Here is a 24,313-nt window from a genome sequence, read left to right on the forward strand (position 1 = left end):
GATGAGAAAAAACTGTTAGTGCTTGAGCCATTCTGCAGCCCCCATCCCCCTCATTATTTCTGACCCCATCAACCAGTGATTAATCAAAAACCCATAATGATCAAGTGCAAAGTACTCATTTAAAGCTTATACCTAGGTGGGCAGATGGGAAGACATCTCTGACCAAAGTGCCTAGCATCACACGGTGTTTCCTTTCTTATATTACTGGAGTCAGACCAAAGAGAAGAAGTCTGCCACCCAACCTAAGCCTTTCCTCCCAGACAGCTTCCATTATCCAGCAGGCAGGTACATTGTGGCCAGCAAAATAAAACCATGATATTCTGCTTCATCTCCCTTCTCTCCCTCAGCATAATATTTGTTTCAGGAAATGCTATTAGCAAAAGAGGGTAGGGGGGAGAGACCCCAACTTTTGAACAAAAATGGGGATTTTTGTTTTGTTTTGTTTAAAACTATCTGAATTCTTTGGAGAAGGTACTAATTCACTTTAAGATGTCTGGTTGCTGAGAGTGCATGGCCACAATTAATCATGCTGTGGAAAATTCCCTAATGAAGAAGCACAAATGAGCTGTGTTAAGGTCATTACTGGTCATAGTATGTCTGCATACAGCAATTGCTCCTGGCCTTAATGTCGTTTTCTGGCCATTAGAGTTTCACAATTAATGACAGCTTTTTTTTAAAAAAAAATGTGTGTGTATATGTTAGGAGGCAAGTTCTTTTAAAATAATTGCATTCTTTTTCTCCCAGAAATGCTAGACTAATACTGGACCTTTAGCAAAGAGAATGGTAAAGAAATCCTTCTGTAGAAAGCTATGTTTGAAATGCAATGTAAGGTAGTGGAAATATAGATCTAAATTTGATACCTAGCTAGGAAAAGGTAAGCAGCTGGAGCTGAGGTATATGTTTCAGGAATTGTTGACCAAGACAAGAACTGGCAACTCTGTTTCTAGAATATGCTTGAGTCTTGATCAGATAAATAAGTGAAGCAGGAGAACTAGAAGAAATGTGTATCTTATTACTGGTGGCTGTCAGTGGAAGAAGCAAGAAAGGGGTGGGGGTAGTGTAAAGAAGAATAAACTTTTGGTGAAATAAATTTTTTGCTAAATACTTATTTATCCACCTATTTCACCTAAAGCAGAATTCAGAGTGAATGGGGATATTCCACCTCAGGCAAAACCTTTTGATGAAGGAAACAAAGAAACTTAATAAGACAAGGAAAAATATTGCTTTTATATGATTCCACATATCCACAATATCAGTCAGCATCTATATAGTCACTTTTAGAAAGTTCAATTTCAGCTGCTTCATCTCGATAAGGGACTGTTTGCTGAACACAATTGTTGGTTAATGGATGGCACAATAAAATCCAGAAGGTAATAGGGGAAGGGCATAACCGAATTAAGGACTCATCTGAGGGACCATTTTCCTGACTGTGGCTGCTCCCATTTGGTGAGGATTTTCTATGTTTCTTTCATCACTGCTGCTAACAGAAAAGGTATTGATAACCAGAATCAACTGTGTGTGGATGAGAGACAGTGTGCGTGTGTGATTATGGAATGCAGAATATGCATGCAAATAGCATGGAACTGCCCAGCTTCAAGGTGACTAAGCATGCATTTACAAGCAGACACAAGAAGAAAAGGAAGAACTAGTAGCCCTTCCTCAGGCTTATGTTCATGACTATTCTCCAATGGTGACTCCAAAAAAGTATTTGTAAAGGCGATGCCTGAAAGGCCAGGATAGCCTCAATAGTTCTTTTTTGAAGTTTGCTGTAGAGAAGCTATGTAGTCTATTTTAAAATCTAGAGCAGACTCAGGAACCTGCAAGTTTTAATAGAGGAACAGTAGGTGGAGGTGCTTTCTTCTCCCACCCTTTTTAGTCAAAATTGCCCATACGAGCTTATCCACTCATGGGTGTAAAGACACGAGTACCAATATCTTCCCTCCCACAGAGAAAAACTTTGAGCTGAGAAACTGCTGGAAGAAAGGGGGTAATCAGCCCTCCTACCCATGTTTCAATCTCTTGAGACTTTGTGTGTGTGTGTTAAAAAGTCTAGGGAAAGAAATGTGATGTGAGACACGTCAAATTTCAGCTAGAGTAAACTCAGCTGTTGTTCCCTGGTAATACTCAGAATCCTTCTAGAGACTAGAGTGGGCACCATGCAACCAGTGCACAGTGAAAATATACAACAAAGGGAATAACCAATTGTTTCAGAATTTTCTGCATACTTAGGATCTATTCCATATAACCACATTCACTTTCAGCAGGTTTCCTGCAGTGATCAATTACATTCTAGTAAAAAATCTTTTCTCCCAGTTGCTAATTGTCCAACTAAAGTGTGAAGAGATCACAGGACTCAACCCGTGGAAATATCTGAAATGACAGATTAATGTCATATGCACATATATGTGTGTCTGCATTTCCATATGTGTTATTCTGTAGTAAGTTGGTGCTCCATAGAGTTGGTGTTTACAGTATGAAGTAAAAAATACTTTCAAAAAAGAAAAGGAAGAAAGATGCATATTGCATGTATGTAGACAAATCTCAAGAATAGGAGATGATTGGGAAGGCAATGGCATTATCTCAGAGTGCTATTGTTGTTTTTCTTGTTTTGCAGAAGGAACACTGATCCCATCTTTGGTTTGTTTGTTTGTATTTTTCCCCTTCAGAACCCCCCATTGCTGATCCTGCTACAGTAGTACTGCTGTTTGGCAAAGCTGGAGTCCACACGCATGTAGCGGGGGCGGGGGGGGGGGGCTAGAGTCCTGGCAGCTGTCCTTTCCCAATAGATGTGACTGTTATGCTAGCTTTCCTTCATTTATTCCTTTTGTAGGTTATTTTTGGTTGGGAGGGAGGGTTGTTGGGAGGGTTTTTATTATTTGATTCTTGGAAGATTAGCTGTGCAGTTTGGTTTCTTCTGTGCAAACAAACCTTATTAGCAAAGAGCTCTTAAAAATACAAATCCTCCCATAAAAAGCTGAGAGATGTCATTCTCTTGATGTATAGACACTGAAAGTGGGGAGTAAATTCTTACTTGCAGATACACGTTTGAATCAGGCCCAGAAAAATTAATCTACACCTCCCTGTTTGACTTTTTTTTTTAAATTGTTTTTAAGAGCTCTGAATAAAATTGCTTTGCCAATGGGGAAACGGGCAGGAATGACTGATTTTTCTTATGCCCAGCAGCAAAAGGGTTAATGCCTGCTTTCCTCTTTTATATCCATTAGTTTGAAGCCCATGTTGTGATTGGTCCATGTCCATGTGTGTTTTGTTCCTGAATTTTATGACTTTGATTAAAAAGGTCAAATACAACAAACAGAACACCTTACTAAAAATAGATATTTTCTATTTCTTTAGGTCATCCAACCTGCTTGCAGTTCACAGCAAACATGACTGAGGCTGTCAAAACCTATCAGTGGCAATGCATTGAGTGCAAATCCTGCAGCCTTTGTGGAACATCTGAGAATGATGTAAGTTCTCCTTCATTACAAACCTGGATTACCACTTCTTTGAAAGATGATGCAAACCAGAGATATTATGGAGAAAGGCTGTTTAAAACAAGATTTAGTAAAAAGGTGCGATCAGTTCACTCAGAATGAACTGCAAGCAAAGCTAAGGGAAGAAGCATGACTTGTGCTCCTTTTCCTGGCCCAAGCCACTAAGAGCATCCAGGACATAAGAAAAAAACTCCATCTCAATTTATTTATTTATTTTGCCTAATTCACACATATGAGGGGAGAACTAGTCTCCCAGTCTCAAAATAGGAGGCACTCTCTGGTCCCTTGTATTGTGGAAATGTGGCAGAAAAGGCTACATCCCTGACTGAACCCAAAGACCAAGAGAAACATGGACCATGTCAATGATGGGCCCCAATATACAAGACATTACAGTATGAGTGTGATTCAGTTTCTGCTGGATTTGAATGTTTGTGGGCAATAGCTATGATATCTTAGCATGGGTGAACCTTCAATCTAATGACTAGAAGAATGCCATTAAGCTGTGTATAATGGAGCTTGGAAATAATTTAATACAAAGGAGGCTGAAGATTTCAAAGTGAACTGGTGGAATTATAGATCAGTTGCATTAGACAAATGTTTGGTAACTTTGAGCTGGGGGTGATAGAATGATACTCCTCACCCACAGCTTTTCCCCTCTCTCCCACTGCTACTGGGAGCAGTGTACTCCCAGTACTGCCAGGACAGCAGTGTATTGTATACTGTAGCAATACAGCACCATGAAACAAATTTTAAAAATTTAAAATTGTAAATATGTCTTATTGGGTTTTTATTGGTTTTAACTTGTGAAATGAATGTTGTTAGCTGCCCTGAGTCCACTTGTGGAGAGGGCGGGATAGAAATTTAATGTAATAAATAAATAAATAAATAATACTGATGCCATTTGTATTAGAAAGACCATATTTCTCATCTAGTCTAATTTTTCAGTTTTATAGTAAGAAGTGATTTCTAGCACCTTTCCAGGATACCAAGCAATGTCACACAATGTATATATTGAAACTTCCCTTGCTTAAACAAGAAAAAATGCATTTTATAGTGAGACAGTACAAAACATATTCTGATAGGGGCTTTGTGATGGCACAAGCCCTATCCTGAGCTCAGTGGGAGATTTTTGTATTTGAAATGCAAGCTGTAACATGCATGTCAGTTATGGGTGAGTAGAGTGACAGTCATTTCAAGAAGCAAGAGCATTGTTCATGGCTTGCTACCTGCCTTTATTTGTGTGTTTTGGGTTATTGCAGTTACATATTTAGCCTGTCCAGATGCAAATGCTGACAGGAATAATTTTAGCTGCTATGGGTAACATTTTCCTCTCTTTCCCCTTATATTGCTGGACTAGGATCAGCTACTCTTCTGTGATGACTGTGACCGTGGCTATCACATGTATTGTTTAAACCCACCAGTCTCTGAGCCCCCTGAAGGTAACATTTTGTTCGTAGACTGTGTGCATAGGCATTTCTGTGGGAAAGAACAGATAATTGCAAAATAGGCCATTATTGGTGTTGCGGGATGGCCTCTATTGCCTTTAATATTTGTGTAGAAGAGAGCATTGTCAGGAGGTACAACTTTTCCCATCTCCTCTTCACTGTGATGTTAAAAGGTGCATCTGCTGAAACTCCCTTTCTATAAACTTATGTAAAAATATAGGAAAAGTATATAAAAATATTGCTTCTGGTAGCTTAGGTTAAAAACAAAATTGCTTGAGGGGAAAAAACAAACAAAAACAGGCAAGAAAAACCACTTTCAAGTTGTTATGACCTGTTCAATCATCAAGTGCTTTGGTGCAGGATCTATCATACACCAAAGCAAGTTTTTTGAGTAGAATTTGCTTCTGTTTTAATTGACACTCTGAATGTGCAAATGACATGGATCTGGGAAGCCACAACAAACATCATCATGCAATAGAGTTGCCAGGTCCAACTCAGGAAATATCTGGGGATTTGGGAGTGGACTGAAGAGACTTTCCCATTCAATAAAAATACAACACTGCAGTTCCTCTGAATACATTTCCTCCTCCTCTTTTTTTGCAATCAAATGGTTCCACAGCATCTGCACTTTCACTAAAATGAAAGTTAATTCACACACACACATTCACAAAGCAGCAAAAATAAACAGTTTGTAAGCCCACATTTTTGTGATCTCCCTGGAGCAATGGTATTGATAGCTTTACACACCAGAGTTGCTGAATGTAACTATCTGCTATATTTCAATCAACTTACACAGAGAGAGGTCTAGGGGGTGGAGTTTTCTTCTATCCTATACTAACTTTACTATCCTATCCTATCTTATACTATCCTATACTAACTTTTTACTATCTCTTTTGCTACTCAAACAACTTCTGAAAGGAATGCAAAACAAACAGAGGGATTGAGCTCTCTCTCTTCCTCTCTCTCTTACACATGGCTCTTTCTGCTCTACTCTCCCCCTTCAAGCAGCTTCAGCCTTGCTGAGATTTAAAGACACGCACACACCTTTCAAAACAGAAGCAGCTGCAAGCTTCTGATCCTGCCTGATATTGAAAAGCACATCATGACTGTTGGGGCAGGGCTTCTCCCTGCTGGCCAGCTGACTGGCAGCAGGGAGGAGTCTGCAAAATTGGTGGATCCCTTGCCCAGACCTGGGGACTGGCAAGCCTATCATGCAAATACAAAGCATAGGAATGTTTCTGTGAATAAAGTAATTAGTGGTCAGTGGAAATCCAGCTTCATAAAAGTGCTCAGGAAAACTGTGGCACATATTAATAAATAAATTCACATATATTTACTTCTTGTGACAGATTTATAAACTACATAAAACATGTAATTTAACAGTATTCATGATAGGAGTAAAAAAAGAGTAAATTCCTGCATTATAGAAAACTGTGGGAGGAGGCAGAGTCATTAATGGTGTGCCCATTTATAATTTCCTGAAATGAGAGGAAACCACCTGAGAACATGACAGGGTGTATTTGTTATCATGAAAGAAACACAGTAGGAAGATTTTTAAATCCTCATTTCTCCATTTTAAACACTAGATTTATAATATATTTTGAAATATCCCATCCCAAACATTGAATGCACTTTCTAGCATAACCAATGAATGGCTGTGAAGGCAAACAGCTCCTGGTTTATTTGTTTGTTTGTTTCAGCATATTTTGAGAAACCTCTTTCTCAAAATAGTTTATTTTATTTTTACAGTTCTGAAATTCAGATAAATTCTAGATATAAAAATATGTATTTTTCAACAGCATCTGGGGCCCTCCAACCAGTTCACTTATAAGCATTCTCTCTGATATATATTTGAACAACACATGCAGCCATCTGAATTTAGCAGAGGAAGATATCCCTTTGTCTACAGACTGGCCTTGCCTTTGGACAAGAAGTATGGTTTTGCAGAGCTGCTTAGGGCCTAGTTTTAGCAGATGAAAATGAAATGTTTTACTTTCATTCCTTCTAGCTTTTATTCCTTGTAAAAAGGAACTGGAGGGGCAGTTTGAGAAAGATGCCCATGAGGCCTTCGACCATTCCTCTAGTCCAGGTTTCAGTGGCTAAGCATACTTTGCTTCATGTCATCTCCTGGAACTCTGAAATGCTGAGTTTCAAGAGCTGTCTGACCTGTCCAGGCAGAGATATTGATGGTTGTTGAGCAAATCAGGCCTCCTGTCTTAAGGTTCAGTGGTTCATCTTCAGTCAGATCCATTATAGTCAGCAGCTTGGAAGCTAAGTGTCAAAGGCTGTGAGCCATGAATAATTCTGGACAGATTCTGGCTACTCTTTTGCTTTAAGATCTATAATAGTACATGGAATATTTTCACTGACTGGTGGAATATGTACCAAATAAAGTTGAGGTTAAGACTAAACTAGCATTTTCCAGGATGCTCTACATAAAGGTCTAGCTAACACAACAAAGTGACAGATACCAGTTTTAAGAAACCTACTTGGCTGCACAGGCAAAAAGAAGCCCTTGACTCATCCACCTATTTGTAGGTTTTTAGCAATTAAATTCTTTACAGAGTTTTGCGTTTTGAAGTCTAATGACTTTAGTGGGCTTGAAAGGATGTAATTCTCCTTAAGATTTTGTTATACAAGGTGCAACATTAAAGACTTATCCCATGATTCATAGATTTGCTGTGTAGAATCTCAACTAGGTTCTCATGGCTCTTATAGATTAACCTTATGAAAAATTAGCAAAAATTCTTCTTAGAATGCTTATCAAGGTGAACCTCTAGCTGTGGGATGCCCAAAATTTGAGATCCTCAAATTATGCTATTTGGAGACACAAGGCACCTTGAAATGGAGGGAGGATAGGATCATAAGGCAGGTGGTGCCTTCTTGTTTGACCTGTGAAGCCCTAGATAAGTTTAATGCCCTGATTTGTAGGGGTTACTAAACATTTCCCAGTATACTGAAATGTTTCTCAGTGTCTTGAAATGTGTAACATGATATTTAGCACTGAAATTTTCTCTACCAGATAACAAGGTCTAATAACCACAGGTTGGCTTCCATGCAGATTGCCAGATCCTTGCAATGGGCCCAGCCACAGTTATAACTTAAGCTTCTACAAACCTGGAAGTCCTCCCAGGCTTTCAGAAAGACTGAATGTGTGAAGCAAAGAAAGGAACACAACCCAAAACCTTGCAGGAGTTAAAACTGTGGGAAGGAAGATTTTACCAAAACTGTACACAGAGAAGGGGAAATTAGCTTTAAAAGGGTTCCAGAAAGGAATAATGTGAGACCAGGTGGATCTTGGTAGTGGCACCCCAAAATAAAATGACAAAGAGAGAGAGAATGATTGTAAACAAAACAAAATAAAATGAATAAAAGTGTAAAGAACCTACACTGAGCACCTGAGAACTAATTCCCTAAGTATTCACACATGTGCGCATGCACACACACACACACATACCAGCAAGAGGGTACACTTATAAAAGATATGAAGGAGGAAACTGGGAAGTTCTGGGGAAGGGACAGATGACCTGAAATCCTGGGCTTGAGGTCTGGAGAGGTCCAGGGACAATCACAGCTGAAGTCCAAGGAGCAGAGTGGGGAGCTGGCTAAGCAAGGTGAAAAAGCCTGTACTGTGCAGCAGGGGGTCTCAGCAGGAAACCAGATTTTTGACCAATAGAGATGAGGACCAGAGATCTGAGGAACAATTTGCTATGGCTTGGGGTCCCTCTTTTATGTACAGAATCCCCAGAGTAGATAGGATTTGGGCCATCATGGCTTTGGATTGGGTTAAGAGAAAAAAATTGATTCTTATTGGCTGGTTTAAAGTTTGGATTTGAATCTCATTGGATGGTTTAAACTGCTGCCAAACTTTGAGGGGGGGGGAGTGGGAAAATACCTTGATTAAACTATTGTAAGCCAAATTTTCATGGACACAAATAGCCTGGGCAAGGCAATTAGGTTGAAGTAAACCAGATCTGTATTGACACAAAAGTCTGGGTGAGTCAAGATAGCTCCTGAAACAGGACAGAGCGTAATTAATTACTCGAGTGCCTTTCTTGATTGAGTAAAAAAAAAAAAAAGGAAGAGAAACTGGGTGTTGGTTAATGTAATAACAACTTCCTAAGGCTGAGCAGACACCTCTGGGATATGCTAGGATATTCCAGTGTTGAAAACTCTTTTGTTACTGAGTGAAGTCTTATTGAGAAGTTTTATTATTATTGAGAACCCTGAACTGGGGAAGGTTGCCCTTAATTACTTTGTATTGCCAGCAAAACCCTCTTCTCCATACCGTGATACAGAGAGAAATTAATATGTTTATGATCATCATGTATAGTGATCTGTGTTGATTCATTCTTTGTTTTACAGTTAGAAGTTCTTTCCATGCTTTTATTTTATTTTAAATATTTATATTCCATCTCTTTTCCTGATCATCGGGACCCAAACCCATTAAAATATCAGTTCACAGAAACAAAAGTGAATAAAAGAGCAAGCCATTACACATTAGCTGTCATACTATCTGACCTCCTGTCACGAGCCACCAAAATCAAGTCCAAAAAGCTCCACTTTTGGACCCTCCAAAATCTCTGTAAAATTGAGACCTTCCTTACATCCTCAGGAAACTGTTTTAATAGAACTGGAGCAACCGCTGACAAAGCCCAAGATGAAACTGTTTTCACTGATTGGGGGAAGGGGGAAGAATTCCTTTTTTGTTGTTTGGAGCGCCATGGTAGACATCTTTGGTTGAATCGCTTCTGCAGATATGAGGGTCCCAGCTTGTGAAGGGCTTTAAAAGTTGACACCAGCGCCTTGAACTGAATATATAAGCAATTGTATTGTTTTTAAAGCTGAGGTGCTTAAAGCCTAATAACAACTTAGTTGTGGCATTCTGTGCTAATTGTAGTTTTTGCGTTGTCTTCAGGGGCAGGCCCATGCAGAGCACATCACAGCAGTCCCACCTTGAGGTCACTGTAGCATGGATTAGTATACTAAGTCAGCTGAATCTAACAAAGGGAACAATTTCCATTTCATACAAATCTGGGGAAAAGACACCTTTTTTACTTCTTGGTTTATCTGCTTTTCCAGCTGAAAGGGGCTGGATTCAACAGACCACTGAGTCTAATGATAAAACCACACTATTCAAGATGGATAGCATAAGTATATGGTTGTATACATTTAAAAGTACCCTGTATTTAAATAGCACACCTATTTGTCTTGCCCTCTGACTGTCTGCATATTTGAACATTTCTGGGACTATTTTCAAATCTGAAGGTGTACTGTTTGTTTCCAGGGAGCTGGAGTTGTCATTTGTGCCGAGAACTACTTCGAGAAAGAGCATCAGCATTCTGCTTCCAGCCTTAAAAGGGATTTCTGTGGATCAGGACAGAGCTTGTTTCTGAACTTGTGACACCAGCGCACAATTGTCATTCACCAATGTGATACGTGTAACATCTACCCATATGAAATAGAATAGACATTCAAAAAAATATCTGCAGTGCTTGATGTCCAACTGTAGATTTCACAAATATTGTACCTCCTGGGTTCTACTAGAAGGAGCACACTTTTAAAAAATGTTCCAGATGGATTCTTTCCACTGTGATGCATGAATGAAGATGTACTGTAATAAATTGACATGAGTTCTGACAATGGAGAAGGGGGCAGAACTGACAGTTGATACTCAGAAATTTAAATAACGTGGCAATGTGGTTTTGGTTATCTATTTTTTCTCTACAAGAAAAATAATAATGTTCTTGATGTAACTATTCTTTACAAGACCATAGCGAGGATATTGAGATGCTTCCATGTCACAGATTATTTGTGAGAATTCCCTTCTTGGAAGCTCATTTTTAGATGTGGATGGCCTTTGAAGGGTATAGCATTTCACTTATGATGAGGAGACACATAGGCATTGCCATCTTGTATCTCCCCTCCCATTTCCCCAGTAACATGTAGCTGAAAAAAACCGCACCACTATGTTAATTTCCCTGTTTCACCCCCTCTACTTCACAGTACATTGAAGTGCTTATTTAGAAAAAAAAATCTAAGCTGCCTTTACATTTGTAAAATGCTCAAGACAGCTTACAAGTAAAAACATTAAAAATGCATTACAAATCTAAACAAATAACTGTAAATCAGTCTTAACCACTAAACTTATAAGCAGTTTAAAACCCCAGGTATAAAATGATCAGGCTTCTTCAAAGGCAGAACATATAGCTCCTCCCCCCTCCAACCAATATTTTGTTCATGCCAACATTTACAAGCCCACTTCTGAGACAAAGGTTGTCCAGGAGTGAGGAAGAAGGAACAAAGCCCTGAGTCCTAGGGTCTCTGGTTCTGTTGTTCCAGTTGGACCTGACTTGTCATCTGCTTAGATCATGTACAAGTAGAAATTTGCATGTAAGAAGTTATTGTTGGGTCCCGTCTACAAGACTTGAAATCTTTTTTTAAATATAAATTTTATTAGACTTTTTTACAATGAAAAGAATAGAATGAAAAAGGAGAAAGAAAAAACAGAAAAAAAGAAGTCCAGGTCTTGAACTCTTGAGCATTAACACACACACACACACACACCTTCACTTGTAGCATTAGCCTTAGTTAGAAATAGGAAGTTCTCATAGTCACCTAAATTACCTCTTTGGCTGCTGGTCTGTGTGCACCTAACTTCTATTGATATCAGTGGGGTTTTGTCAGTTTCTGTGAAACTTGCTGTCTCAGTGAAGCCTGAATAGGACTGCATCTGTAGATACCAATCTTACCTTACTTAAAAGAAAATCTTATCCTTTTAAATGGGACTAACTAAGCAGGGTCAGCCCTGGCTAGTATTTAGATGGAAGACCTCCAAGGAATACCAGGATTGTAATGCAGAGTTGTTGTGCTTGTGCAATGGCAGACCACCTCTGAATGTCTCTTGACTTGAAAGCCCTATAGGGTCACCATAAGTCAGCTGTAACTTCATGACATTTTCCTCCTCCACTACTACTACCAAACAAGTATTAATGGAATTGGACCCTAAATCATATCAGATCTGCCAACAACTGGCAATATTAAGTCTTCAGAGTTTCTCTGCATAAACCATTATTAATGTCAGGTCTTTTTTAATAGGAAAAGCCCAGCAGGAACTCATTTTCATATTAAGCCACACACCCATGACACCAAGCCAGCTGGAACTGCATTCCTGTTCTCAAAAAAAGCCCTGATTAATGTATTGGTCCATAACCCCCAAGGAAAGTTGGCGGCACAGACTTTTGCCATCTACAATCTATTCTGCTGCTCTACCCTTTTAAAAATGTGCAGAATTTAAATGTGGTTTTATTGGCATATCCTATCAAAGTATATGATGAAGATAAGTTTATAGAAGACCAATAAGTAAAAGGAAGAATACTTTTTTCTTCAGAATATTTTATGATGGATAAATGCCAACATATAACTAGAAAGAAGAGGGTCCTCCTGTGCAGAAACATCAGTGTGAACGGCAATATTTTTGTTATGTCATATGACTTAATACTACCCCTCTAAGTAAGAAACTGAGATGTGCATAAAGAAATAAACCAGTCACTTGTATTGAGATTTTTAGTTAAACCAAATTATCTCCACTCTCTACAGCTTCCAAAGGCACCTGAAAGAGTGAACTAATTATATCCTCTGCATCCAGTAGGTAATGCCACATTCTGGGGTGACGTTGCTTTCACAACGTTTTCACGACAGACTTTTACGGGGTGGTTTGCCATTGTCTTTCCCAGTCATCTACACTTCCCCCCAGCAAGCTGGGTCCTCATTTTACCGACCTCGGAAGGATGGAAGGCTGAGTCAACCTGGAGCCGGCTACCTGAACCAGCTTCTGCTGAGATTGAACTCAGGTCGTGAGCAGAGTGCTCCGACTGCAGTACTGCAGCTTTACCACTCTGCACCACGGGGCCATGCTAGTGTACCATCTGTTAATTTTTCTGCAGCTCTCAACCTTCTGGATAAAGCTGTGGAAGTTATTGATAAAAACTGTTTTTTAAATATATTTTAAAAGAGGCTTCATTTTCATTATACTACTGCTGTTTTAGGAGTAATTTGGACATTCACAAAAGGCATGAGATACTTTCCCTTAAAATTATGTGCTTTTAGAAGCCAGTTCAAGCCTCAGAAAGCACAACTGTGTGCTGCAGGACCTCCAGGCAATGGGGAAGCAAAATATTACCTTGGGCTTCCAATACTGGTCAATTACAGCTATTAATTCCCTCGCTGGTTAAAATAAAGAGAAGGCTTGTTTCCATTACATAAAGTGAGCAGAAAACTGCCTTCACATTTCCTCTTCTGTTTCTGGATCTAAAAGGCCTAAAAACTTGTTTGTTTGTTTTTTTTAAAAAATGAAAGCTTAGAACTTGGTCCAACAAATGGGCCAAATGGATACCAGACAACTCACCCAGATTCAAGGTGGCAATTGGCCAACCAGGAAATATAGCAACCCTGTAAGAAGGGAGGGCCACAGAGTAGAAGCTATAGCCTTGAAAGTCCTTGCACAGGTTCCTGCCAACCCCACTTCTGAAAGGTGATAAACAAAAGGACCAAGGAGAGTTCAGCGTGTGTGTGTGTGTGTAAAAATCAGACCCCTGGAATAATTTAATCAAGGAATAGAATGGTTGTGGGAGGAGAGGGTAACTTTAATTTCCTCTTCTTTCGCCCTTTCCTCTTGCTATTTTCTGGTTGTCAAACGCATCCCCGGAGCTGCTTCTTTCTCCACTGAGGGAAAAATAAAGTTACCTGTAAGTTTTCACTAGCAGAAGTAAAAGTAGCTCAGAGGTGGCTTTTTCTAACAAGAAAACAGCAAGTGAGGAAAGAGCTAAACTTTCCTTCAATCTCTACACCGTACAATCCCAACAGCTGCACTTGCAAAAGAAAAAAAATGCTTAAAATAAACAGGAAAAAAAGTGTAGTTGAGCCCAAAGAGAAATGGGAATTATGCCACTGTATGATTTGTTATGATTGTGCACCAGTTTGTAAAACTATTTAAAATGATCTCTAGTGGGGCTACGAGGGCCCAGCTGCTATCCTCCAAGCAATTCTGGGAAGCACCAGCAGCAAACCAGTCTCACTTGAAGATGCTATGCCAGTGTGCTTCACTGCACTAATGACAGCCAAAATCTAGACTCAGTTAGCTCTAGAGGTTCTGACTTAGGTGGATATTTCATCAACATCTGTGCCTAGAGCTATAGGTAAGGATTTTGTTAAAAAAAAAATATGGAGCATGTATAGATCTCCCAAAGAAGACCCACAAACATTGGAATTGCTTTGGTCTGTTCTCCTGAAAGATGGGCATAATATATGGGGGTTATGCTAATGGGCCTAGAGTCTTGGGTCTATTTCCCCCCTTTTTAGGTTTCTAGGGATGTATATGGCTATTAATATCTAAAATGATTATGGAATATATCATTGTCAAGATATTGAGCCTTTGTTGCCACAAGCTAAAAGAAAACAATGTTATTCTTTTTGTCTATATTTCCTTTGAATTATCCAGTACTAGTACTGTTGGAACCAAGATATTAGAATGGTTGAATCTTTGAGTGGTGGTTGTGTTTTTAGACTGATGTGATTGACCCCTTTTCTTTCATTTGACTTCAGAGAAAGAATGGCTTGTATTTAAATACAATGTATATGTTCTGAAACTAATTTGTTGTAATGTATTGCAGATTTTTTTTAATCTTCCATTAATTCAGTTTCAGCATCTTAACATAAGCATGTGATTGAGTTTAATTAAACATGTCCACCACCATTTTGCTCCACCATATTCCAAAAAATGGGGACAATACCATACCTTAATTAATTCTAACACAGTAACTTAGTTTCTGAATTTCCCAGAAGTTCAGGTTATAGTTCCTCAAACTAACATATACAAAAAGCTCGGGATGGGAGAAGGAGAGAAGAGAAAAAGATGGTACTGGTCAAACAACATCAACAGCATTATCTGTAGTATACTTACAATATAAAACTGTATTTATGGAAGCTGATATTAAAGTGCAACTACTTCAGAAAGAAAGGGAGAAAAACATTTTTATGCCCCATTGATTTCAGCTGTGAATATGCTGTTTAAAGGAAACAAGACAACCTTCAGTGTCTAAGCTGCTCACTGCCGTTTATTCCCCTGGAGTTCTGCCACGACTGGTGCATTGTTGTAGTGGGGTTGTCACACCTGCATTGACACAGTGATGCAATCCACAGTTCATTGTAAAGCAAAGGGTTAGAATTATCAGTCTCCAGCTGGGGCCTAGAAATCTTCAGACTACAGAGATTAGTTATCCTGGAGAAAATGGCTGCTTTTGAGGCTAGACTCTGAGGCTTTTAGGGTTGCCAAATCCAACCCCAGAAATATCTGGGGACTTTGGGGGTGGAGCCAGGAGACTTTGGGGGTGGAGCCAGGAGACACTGGGGTGGAGCTAGGGGGGAGGGGGGAAATGGCGCCAGGGAGCGTGGCGAGCCGCCCTGCAGCTGCCGCCTCTGCTCCACTCGCCGTGGCTGCTCCTCTGAGATGGGCTCAGCCTGAGCCCATCTTGGAGGAGCAGCCACGGCGAGCAGAGTAGAGGTGGCAGCGGCGCGGCGGCCTCTTCTCCGCTCGCCGTGGCTGCTCCTCCGAGATGGGCTCAGCCTGAGCCCATCTTGGAGGAGCAGCCACGGCGAGCAGAGTAGAGGCGGCAGCGGCGCGGCAGCCTCGCCCGCTCCGCCTCTGGGATGGAAGTGGAGGGGGGTGGAGGCGGGCCGGGAGTGTGGCGAGCCACAAGTCCGGGTCCTAGAAGGGCCCGGATTCGCGGCTCGCCGTGCTCCTGGCCGGCCTCGCCCTCCCCTGCGCTGTTGCCGCCTCTTGGCTGCTCCTCCGAGATGGGCTCAGCCTGGGCCCATCTCGGAGGAGAAACTGCGGTGGGCGGGGAGGGGGCGGCAGCGGCGCGGCGGCCTCGCCAGCTCCAGGATCCGGCGGCTCAGCGCCGTTTCCCCCCTCTCCCCCCGCTTCCATTTTTGGGGGGAGCGGGGGAAGAGGGTGGAAATCCTGGGGTCCTCCGCCAGGGCAGGAGGGTTGGGAAGCCTAGAGGCTTTATATCCTGCTGAAGTCCCAAACTCTTGCTCCTCAGATTCCAACCCAAAAATCTCCAGGAATTTCTCAACCAGGAAGTTGGTTGGCAAAGGTAGTTGGTTGGTTTACAAAGATAGTATAGAAGGTGTGTATAACAGTGGGAACTGAGATGGCATTGCAACCATCTTAAGCTTCAAAGATGTAATCATATTGACATGGTTGGATAATAACCTATAATAATGGGACAGCAATCTGGCAGGCAACAGAATGGATGTTCCCCTTACTGGCATGCTAGTGTGGTCCACTCATCCACTGTTGCAATATTTCTATAGGATTAGGATGTTAAATTGTATTCCTAGGTATAGTTATTTGAAAGGAAGATCCTCTGAAATTAGCTGGTTTACTGTGAAGTAAATGCATTTAGGCTCAAGGAGAAGGTTGAACAGTATTATTTTGAAATTTCAACACACACGCACACATACTCTTTAGTTAGTGAATCATTTGCTGAATAATAGACTGAGACTGAGCATACACAATGGAAGGGCTGTTGGTTTTGATGAGTTGCAGACTCAATAAAATGGATAACATGTGGGAGGGTGAATGTTTAATTTAGGGATTACACATAAGAGAGTGCATTAGAACAAAAATAAGTAAGAACCCTTGAAGATACCTAGCTGACCATGCACTATGTAATTTTGTAACCACTATGCGGTTCTGTTTAGTCTATAACAAGCTAATCAACATCTTTTGAGTTGTGCTCATTTGGTCTGTTTTAATGCTATTTTAAAACTTGCCTGAAAGAACAAATCAAATAGTCAATGGTAAATTTTAAGGAATAAGGGGGAAAAGACTTTATTAAGACAAATGTGGGGTTCCTTGTAACACTAACATAGGAGCAGGAGGAGGCCTTTTGCAGGGAAGAATTCAGTTAGGAAGGGGTGCTTAACCCTTTTGTCGCCTGCCAGTTCTCCCCTAACCCTTCACCAAGCTGTTTATTCCCAGAAGGCTCACAGCTGGAGATCAGACCCAAGAGGGTAAATCTCATTGAGTGTGATGGGGTAGGGAAGGTAGTGCAAAGGAAAATTAGCAGGGTGAGGGCAAAACGAATTACTAACTGCCTTCCTAGTGGCACCTGCCAATTATCTCCTGCAAATTCCACACCCCATTCTGTCGCTGTATTTCTGGTAACCAACAAATGTGTTCACTGAGGCAACATGTAGTTTCATCCAGCATGATGAAGGTTAGGTGCGTGAGAGAATGGTTGAAATTGCATTTGGAAAATACACATTCTTTGATGCTTCCCTTTTGAATGATTTATCTGAGCTTTTTAAAGTAACTTGTCAAAAGAAATATCATTTTACATTATTACCACCTCAACAAATGAAAACACAATAAACTGTAAAACCTAATTTTCCATTTTTTTATTTACATAGTATGCTACATTTTGCACTTACAGGAGTGCAACAATTTTCACGTGTTCCTGGACTGATATAATGGTTACAAGACAGTGCATAAGACACCACGACAGTTGGTCAAATTGAAAATCACAGTGCTTATTGTTGGGACCTAAAACAAGGGCATTTAGAACATAACGCAAGAGAAGCTGTGTCGGAGGGTGGTGGTGGAGCTAGCCAGATAATGGCAGATGTCTAATCTGAGGACTCCATGCCCAGCTGCCAAAAATGGCCCTAAAACAAACTTAATAGCATTTAATAGGTATTGGATCAGGACAATGGCCCATCCAGTCCAACACTCTGTCTCATACAGTGGCCAAAATCCAGGGGCCATCAGGAGGTCCACCAGCGGGGCCAGAACTCCAGAAGCTTTCCCACTGTTGCCCCCAGACACCAATAATACAGAGCCTCACTGCCTCAGACTCTGCAGGGCTTCCATTGGATTTCACACTATCTGTCCTGGGGCTGCAACTAGTTTCGCCTTTTTTGCGTGGCAAACAGAAACTAGTTTTTAGAGGATATTGTTTGCTGCACAAAAGAGGCAGAGTGAGTTGCAGCTCAGGAGTAGATACTGTGAAATCCCACCGAAGCCCCGCGGAAAAAAGGAGATTGAGATCGGCATAAGGCTAGTGGGAAATCAGCTATAGTGTTCCATCCATAACTTGCAGCTAATAGCCAGTGATGTTCCATATGTTTATCCAGTCCCCTCTTGAAGCTGTCTATGCTTGTAGCTGCCACCTCTTCCTGCAGCAGTGAATTCTATGTGTTAATTGGGTGAGGAAGTACTTCCTTTATCTGTTCTAAACTTACTACTCATTAATTTCATTGGGTGCTCATAAGTTCTTATATTGTGAGAAAGGGAGAAAAGTACTCTACCTTCTCTATCCCCTGCATAATTTTGTAAACTTCTATCGTGTCACCACTCATTTGTCATTTTTCCAAGCTAAAGAGCCCTAATTCTTTATACTTTCTTCATGGGGAAAGCATTCCATCCCTTAAACATTTTAGTTGCCCTTTTTCTGTGCCTTTTCCAATGCTATAATTTCTTTTTATAGTTTCTGTGGTGACCAGAACTGTACACAGTATTCCAAATGAGGCCACACCATTCCAAATGAGGGCACAGGGGCATCATGATACTGTCTGATTTGTTTTCAATCCTCTTGGTAATAATCCCCAGAATAGCATTTGCCCTTTTTATTGCAGTCATGCACTGAGTTGACATATTCAGTGAGTTATCTACCATAAGTTATCTGCCATGAGTTATCTACCATAACTTGAAGATCTCTCTCCTGGTCAGTCTCTGCCAGTTCAGACCCCATCAACATATATTTATAATTATAATTTTTGGCTCCAGTGTTCATTACTTCTCACTTGAGCCCCATTTGCCATGTTGACAGTTGCTTACTCAGCCTCAAGGGATTCCTCTGGAGTGCCTCACAATCTTCCCTGGTTCTCACCACCCTAAATAACAGGGTCTTCCACAAATTTAGCCACTTCACTGATTACTCTCAACACCAAATCATTAATGAACAAGTTAAAAAACACTGGACCAGCACTGAGCCCTATGGTACTCTTACTGCTTATCAACCTCCAGCGTAAAATCTGCCCATTTATACTCACTGTTTCCTGTTAATTAACCAGCTTTTAATCAACAAGAAGACTTGTCCCCTTATCCCATGACTATTGACTTTCTGGAAGTCTAAGTAAGCAACAACTATTGTCCACATATTTGTTTACCCCCTCAAACAGGCTAGTGAGACAAAATCTTTCCTTACAGACTCCATGCTGATTCTTCCTCAATAGCTTTTGTTAATCAAAGTGCCTACTAATTCTATCCTTAATACCGGATTTCACCAATTTACCTAGTATTGATGTTTGATTGACCAGCCTTTAATTTCCCGAATCTCCTCTAGAACCATTTTAAAGATGGTAGTTACATTAGCTACCTTCAAGTCCTCAGGAATGGAAGCAGATGTTTTTGATAGGAGATCCAGAAGTTCATATTTGAGTTCTTTCAGAACTCTTGGACGTATGCCATCTGGGCTGGTGATTTGTCAGTTTTTAATTTGTTGTAGGACTTCCTCTCCTGACACCTCAGTCCAACTCAAGTCTTTCAGCACTAGGGATGCCAGTCTCCAAAGAGGCAGAGGATCCCCCCGTTTTGGTGATTTCCCCCTGACACAAGCCAACACTTAACACTATGGTTAACATATTAAAAAGCAAGCTGGGTACTCCATCTAAAGTTAAAAGTGGCTGTGTTGGTCTTTTGGGGCAACTCCTTATTGCATAAATATTGAACTTAATAACATTATGATCACTGTTCCCAACTGACTGCATTTACATCTCTAAGTAAGAGGGTTCTACTTAGGACCAGGTCCAAGATCACCTCAGCCCTGGTGGGTTCTGGTTCTGAAAGGGAGGGGGGAGAACACTTTACTGAGATTCTGGTAAGGGAGAGGCTGGTGTCGCTCCTCTGAGTGTGCGGGGGGTGGAAGATGGCTTGCCTACTGCCCCTGCCCCCCCCCCCGGCGTGCTCAGAGGAGTGATGCCAGCCTCTTCCTTACCAGTTTCAATGCTGGCATCTCAGTAAAGCATTCTCTTAAGAGAGAGTGCGAGGCTTTGTTGTGTGCTCTCTTAAGAAAACACTTTACAAAAATGCCGGCATTGAAGCTGGTAAGGGAGAGGCTGGCATCAGTCCTCTGAGTGCATGGGGGGGGGGGAGTAAGAGAACAGGGGAGGGGAAGGGGGCTCGGTGCATGCGGGCTGAGGTGAGGGGCAGCAGGGCGTGGCAAGTCTGCCTGGGGGTGTCATGCACCCTAGGGCCAACCCTGTCTCACTGACATACAGAGGCACTGCACCTTAAACCCTTCCCTCCCTATCCTTCCAATATAATTTATATCCAGGAATTACTGGGTGTGTTCACACTACACTAAATACTGCATTTTGCAACTAGATTTTTGCTATTCTTACAGAGTAAATGGCAGGTGGAAGATGCCACTGGAAGCTGCAGTCCCGATCCTGCATGTAGGCGGTTCAGGGTATTGGTCGCCTGATGCTGACCCGGAGACGAAAGCATCTTTCGGCAGCACCCTGAATGACCAAGCAGCCTTATCTAGGGACAGCACTGCTTGCGCCACACGGAGAGGGGCCTAGAAAAGGTGGCCTAAACAAAGCTCGTCTCCTCCACCCCAGTTGGCTAGCTGCGGTCAACGGGCATCCTTACTTGCGGTCAAAAAATAACAACAAAGAAAAGGCATTCACCTGCCTCACAAAGTGTGCAAAGACTTAAGCTTGTGTGTTGGAACATCAGAACCATGCTTGACACAGTAGACAGTGGTCGCCCTGAACGACGCTCTGCTCTAGTTGCCCACAAACTTCTCAGGTTGAATATTGACATAGCAGCTCTCAGTGAGGTCCGTTTCCCTGAGGAAGTTAGTCTTCAAGAACATGGTGCTGGCTATACCCTCTACTGGTCGGGTAAGTCAAAGGCTGAGTGTCAGAACTGGGAACTTCAAAAGAAACGCATCACTTTGTTTCAAAAGTTAATCCGTTTATTGAGAACTATGTTCATGGAAGAAGCAGGTTGACTCTGATGGCTTCCAAGGCCATCGGTACATTCTTATACTTAGGTAAAATAAAACAATAAATCCTTTCTCACACTCAGGGAGACAGTCGTCTGTTCCCAGGCCTCTTATCTCCCATCAAGGAGGAAGAACCCTGCTGCTTTTCTCTGGCTAGCCAGCTTCAAAGGGTACATGCAGATGTTGGCCAGGGGTTATCAGTCACCCTTCAGTGGTTAGTATTTGTTTGAAATGCAGAGTTACAGGGTTAGTAAACGTTTACAACATGGAGTCAGTTGAGCTAACAGAGTATACTTTTGCTAGGCACATAGGTAAAGTTACAAGTTCTGACACTGAGAGCAGCCTTTCTGGCATTGGCTTCATGGTCAGGAACTCCATTGCCTCCAAATTCGAAAACCTGCCAACAGGTCTCTCAGATCGCATCATGTCCATGCGCCTCCCACTTCAAAACAAGCAGCATGCAACACTCTTCAGTGTGTATGCCCCAACCCTTCAAGCAGATTCTGCAGAAAAGAACAAGTTCTATGCTGATCTGCGCAACCTCGTACGGAAGACCCCTACAGAGGACAAGGTGATCATCCTTGGCGACTTCAATGCCAGAGTAGGTAAAGACTTGGAAGCCTGGAAAGGAGTACTTGGCAAACACGGCATTGGCAACTGCAATGATAACGGGCGCCTCCTGCTAGAATTCTGCACGGAGCACCAGCTCACCATCACCAACACTATCTTTCAGCAGAACAGCCTGAAGACAACCTGGATGCACCCAAGGTCCAAGCACTGGCACCTTATCGACTACATTCTGGTGCGCAAGAGAGACCTTCGAGTTGTCTTACACACCCGAGTAATGCCCAGTGCGGAATGTCATACGGATCATCGTCTTGTATGCTGCAATCTCTGTCTTCACTTTAAACCCACACCCAGGAGAGGAGGTATCCCTCGGAGGAAGCTTCAGGTTGGCAGCCTTCAGTCAGCCGAAGTTAAAGCTGCCTTCCAGGCAAAACTCCAGTCAAGAATTGAGGACCCAGTTGCCCCACAGACCTTTCTCCAGAAGCACTCTGGGAACACCTAAAAACTACCATCCTGTTGATCTCTGAAGAAGTCCTCGGGTTCTCCACAAGGAAAAACAAGGACTGGTTTGATGAGAACAATCAAGAGATCCAAGAATTACTAGCGAAAAAGAGATCTGCCTACCAAGCACATCTTGCTCAGCCCTCCTGTCCTGGGAAAAAAGCAATCTTTCGTGCTGCATGTAGCAACCTCCAGCGCAAGCTTCGAGACATTCAGAACGAGTGGTGGACCAAGCTTGCAGAGAGAACCCAGCTGTGTGCAGACACTGGTGATTTAAGAGGGTTCTACGAAGCCCTGAAGGCAGTATATGGCCCATCATATCAGGCTCAGAGTCCCTTGCGTAGTGCAGACGGCCAAGTGCTCCTCACAGACAAGGCATCCATACTGAACCGGTGGTCGGAGTATTTTCAGGTTCTCTTCAGTGCCAACCGCGTAGTTCAAGATTCAGCAATCCACCTCACCCCACTTCAACCAGTGAAAACAGAGTTGGATGAGATCCCCACCGTAGAAGAGACTGTTAAAGCCATCAAGCAACTGAAAAGTGGCAAGGCAGCTGGAGTTGATGGAATCCCACCAGAGATCTGGAAGCATGGGGGCACAGTACTACATAGCACACTTCACAAAGTACTTGTCACCTGCTGGGAACAAGGCAAACTACCACAGGACTTTCGCGATGCAATCATCATCACTCTACACAAGAACAAAGGGGAAAAGTCAGACTGCTCCAACTACCGGGGGATAACCCTGCTCTCCATCACAGGCAAAATCCTTGCCAGAATACTCCTGAACAGACTGGTGCCCACCATTGCAGAAGAACTCCTCCCAGAGAGCCAGTGCGGCTTCAGAGCTAACAGGAGCACCACCGACATGGTATTTGTTCTCAGGCAGCAGGAAAGGCCTGTGGCAAATCTTGAAACGTTTATCACCCTCCCTGCATCACTGTGGGTGAATCAGTTCTGAAGACAGTCCAGCAGTTCAGCTACCTGGGGTGCATCATCTCCTCAGATGCCAAGATCGACAAGGAGATTGGCAACAGGCTGGCAAAGGCAAATCGTGCATTTGGCCGACTGCACAAAAGAGTGTGGAGCAACAAGCATCTGAAAAAAGGCTCAAAGATCAATGTTTACAAAGCGGTTGTGATGACAACCCTCATCTACGGCTCCGAATCATGGGTTTTATACCGTCATCACCTGTGACTCCTTGAGCACTTTCATCAGCGCTGCCTTCGCACCATCCTCAACATCCACTGGAGTGACTTTGTGACCAACACTGAAGTCCTCAAGAGGGCGGAGGTTACAAGCATCGAGGCACTGCTGTTGAAGACGCAGCTGCGCTGGGCAGGGCATATTTCTAGGATGGAAATTCCCAAGATTGCTCTGTATAAACTTCTATAATTTCTGAGACACGTTAGGCCTCCAACCTTCCTTCTGTGGTCTCTAGACTTTGCCAGGCAGTCAATATTGTTTGTCACCCTCTCAGTGGCCAGCCCTAATCTTTTCCCCTGTAAAACAGTAACAGCTACCCCTTAATCTGTTTGAGATGAGCCATCCAGAATCAGTTGCAGTGGCCTTTATAGGAAGCGCTGCAAGTAGGACTAAGCCCATTAACTGGAAAAGCAGAGAAATCAAACAGACAAAAATTGCAGATAATTGTGTTGGTGTGTGGTGCTATTTGCGTTTGCACAGCTAGTTCTGCATATGGCAGAAGTCTAGATAGACTGACCAAAACTACTGAAAGGCTCAGGAGCATTTGCTTTCAGATGCAAAACTTAGGTGCTTCCAGGAACTTCCTGCTGAACATTCAAAGCATCTTCTAAGGAGGTTAAAAAAAAAAACCCTCTGGGTATTCTAGTCCAATCAAGTCTTTGGTTAATTGACTGTATGTTCTCTTGTTCTGGTAAGAACAGAATAGAAAGTGGAGTGAGGACTGGCAGGCAGCCAAATCTGTCTTCAGCGATGATATAATTACTAATAATGACCTTAAACCCAGTCAGTGAATTAACAGGCACCAACTCAAATCTGGTTTATATAAAAAGAAACTCTTCTGAGTGGCGTGGAGGTAGGCATGAAACAGGCCTTTCTGGACTCATAGAAAATGATCTAAGGAAATCTCAATACTCTTCAAGTGCAACATGATCTTACTACAACAGGGTGCTTACATCATTGCTAGCCACAAATTAAAGTAGAAATGTTAAAATCCTCAAACACACCTACACATCAATCTGATT

At 42.0% G+C, this 24,313-nt stretch overlaps 1 protein-coding gene across 2 annotated transcripts in view; it reads left to right on the forward strand.

Annotated features, from left to right (window-relative positions):
- The window catches only part of DPF3 (double PHD fingers 3), a 328,225-nt gene extending 317,639 nt beyond the window's left edge, over positions 1-10,586 (forward strand). For both annotated transcript variants that reach the window (XM_060261375.1, XM_060261374.1), the window contains exons 9-11: positions 3,355-3,467; positions 4,852-4,933; positions 10,227-10,586. In XM_060261375.1, the coding sequence (XP_060117358.1) occupies positions 3,355-3,467; positions 4,852-4,933; positions 10,227-10,297 (266 nt within the window). In that variant the 3' untranslated portion in view covers positions 10,298-10,586. The remainder of the gene's footprint in view (positions 1-3,354; positions 3,468-4,851; positions 4,934-10,226) is intronic.
- Positions 10,587-24,313: the final 13,727 nt, after the last annotated feature.

Source organism: Heteronotia binoei, chromosome 21 (genome assembly GCF_032191835.1).
Source record: "Heteronotia binoei isolate CCM8104 ecotype False Entrance Well chromosome 21, APGP_CSIRO_Hbin_v1, whole genome shotgun sequence".
Classification (NCBI taxonomy): domain Eukaryota; kingdom Metazoa; phylum Chordata; class Lepidosauria; order Squamata; family Gekkonidae; genus Heteronotia; species Heteronotia binoei.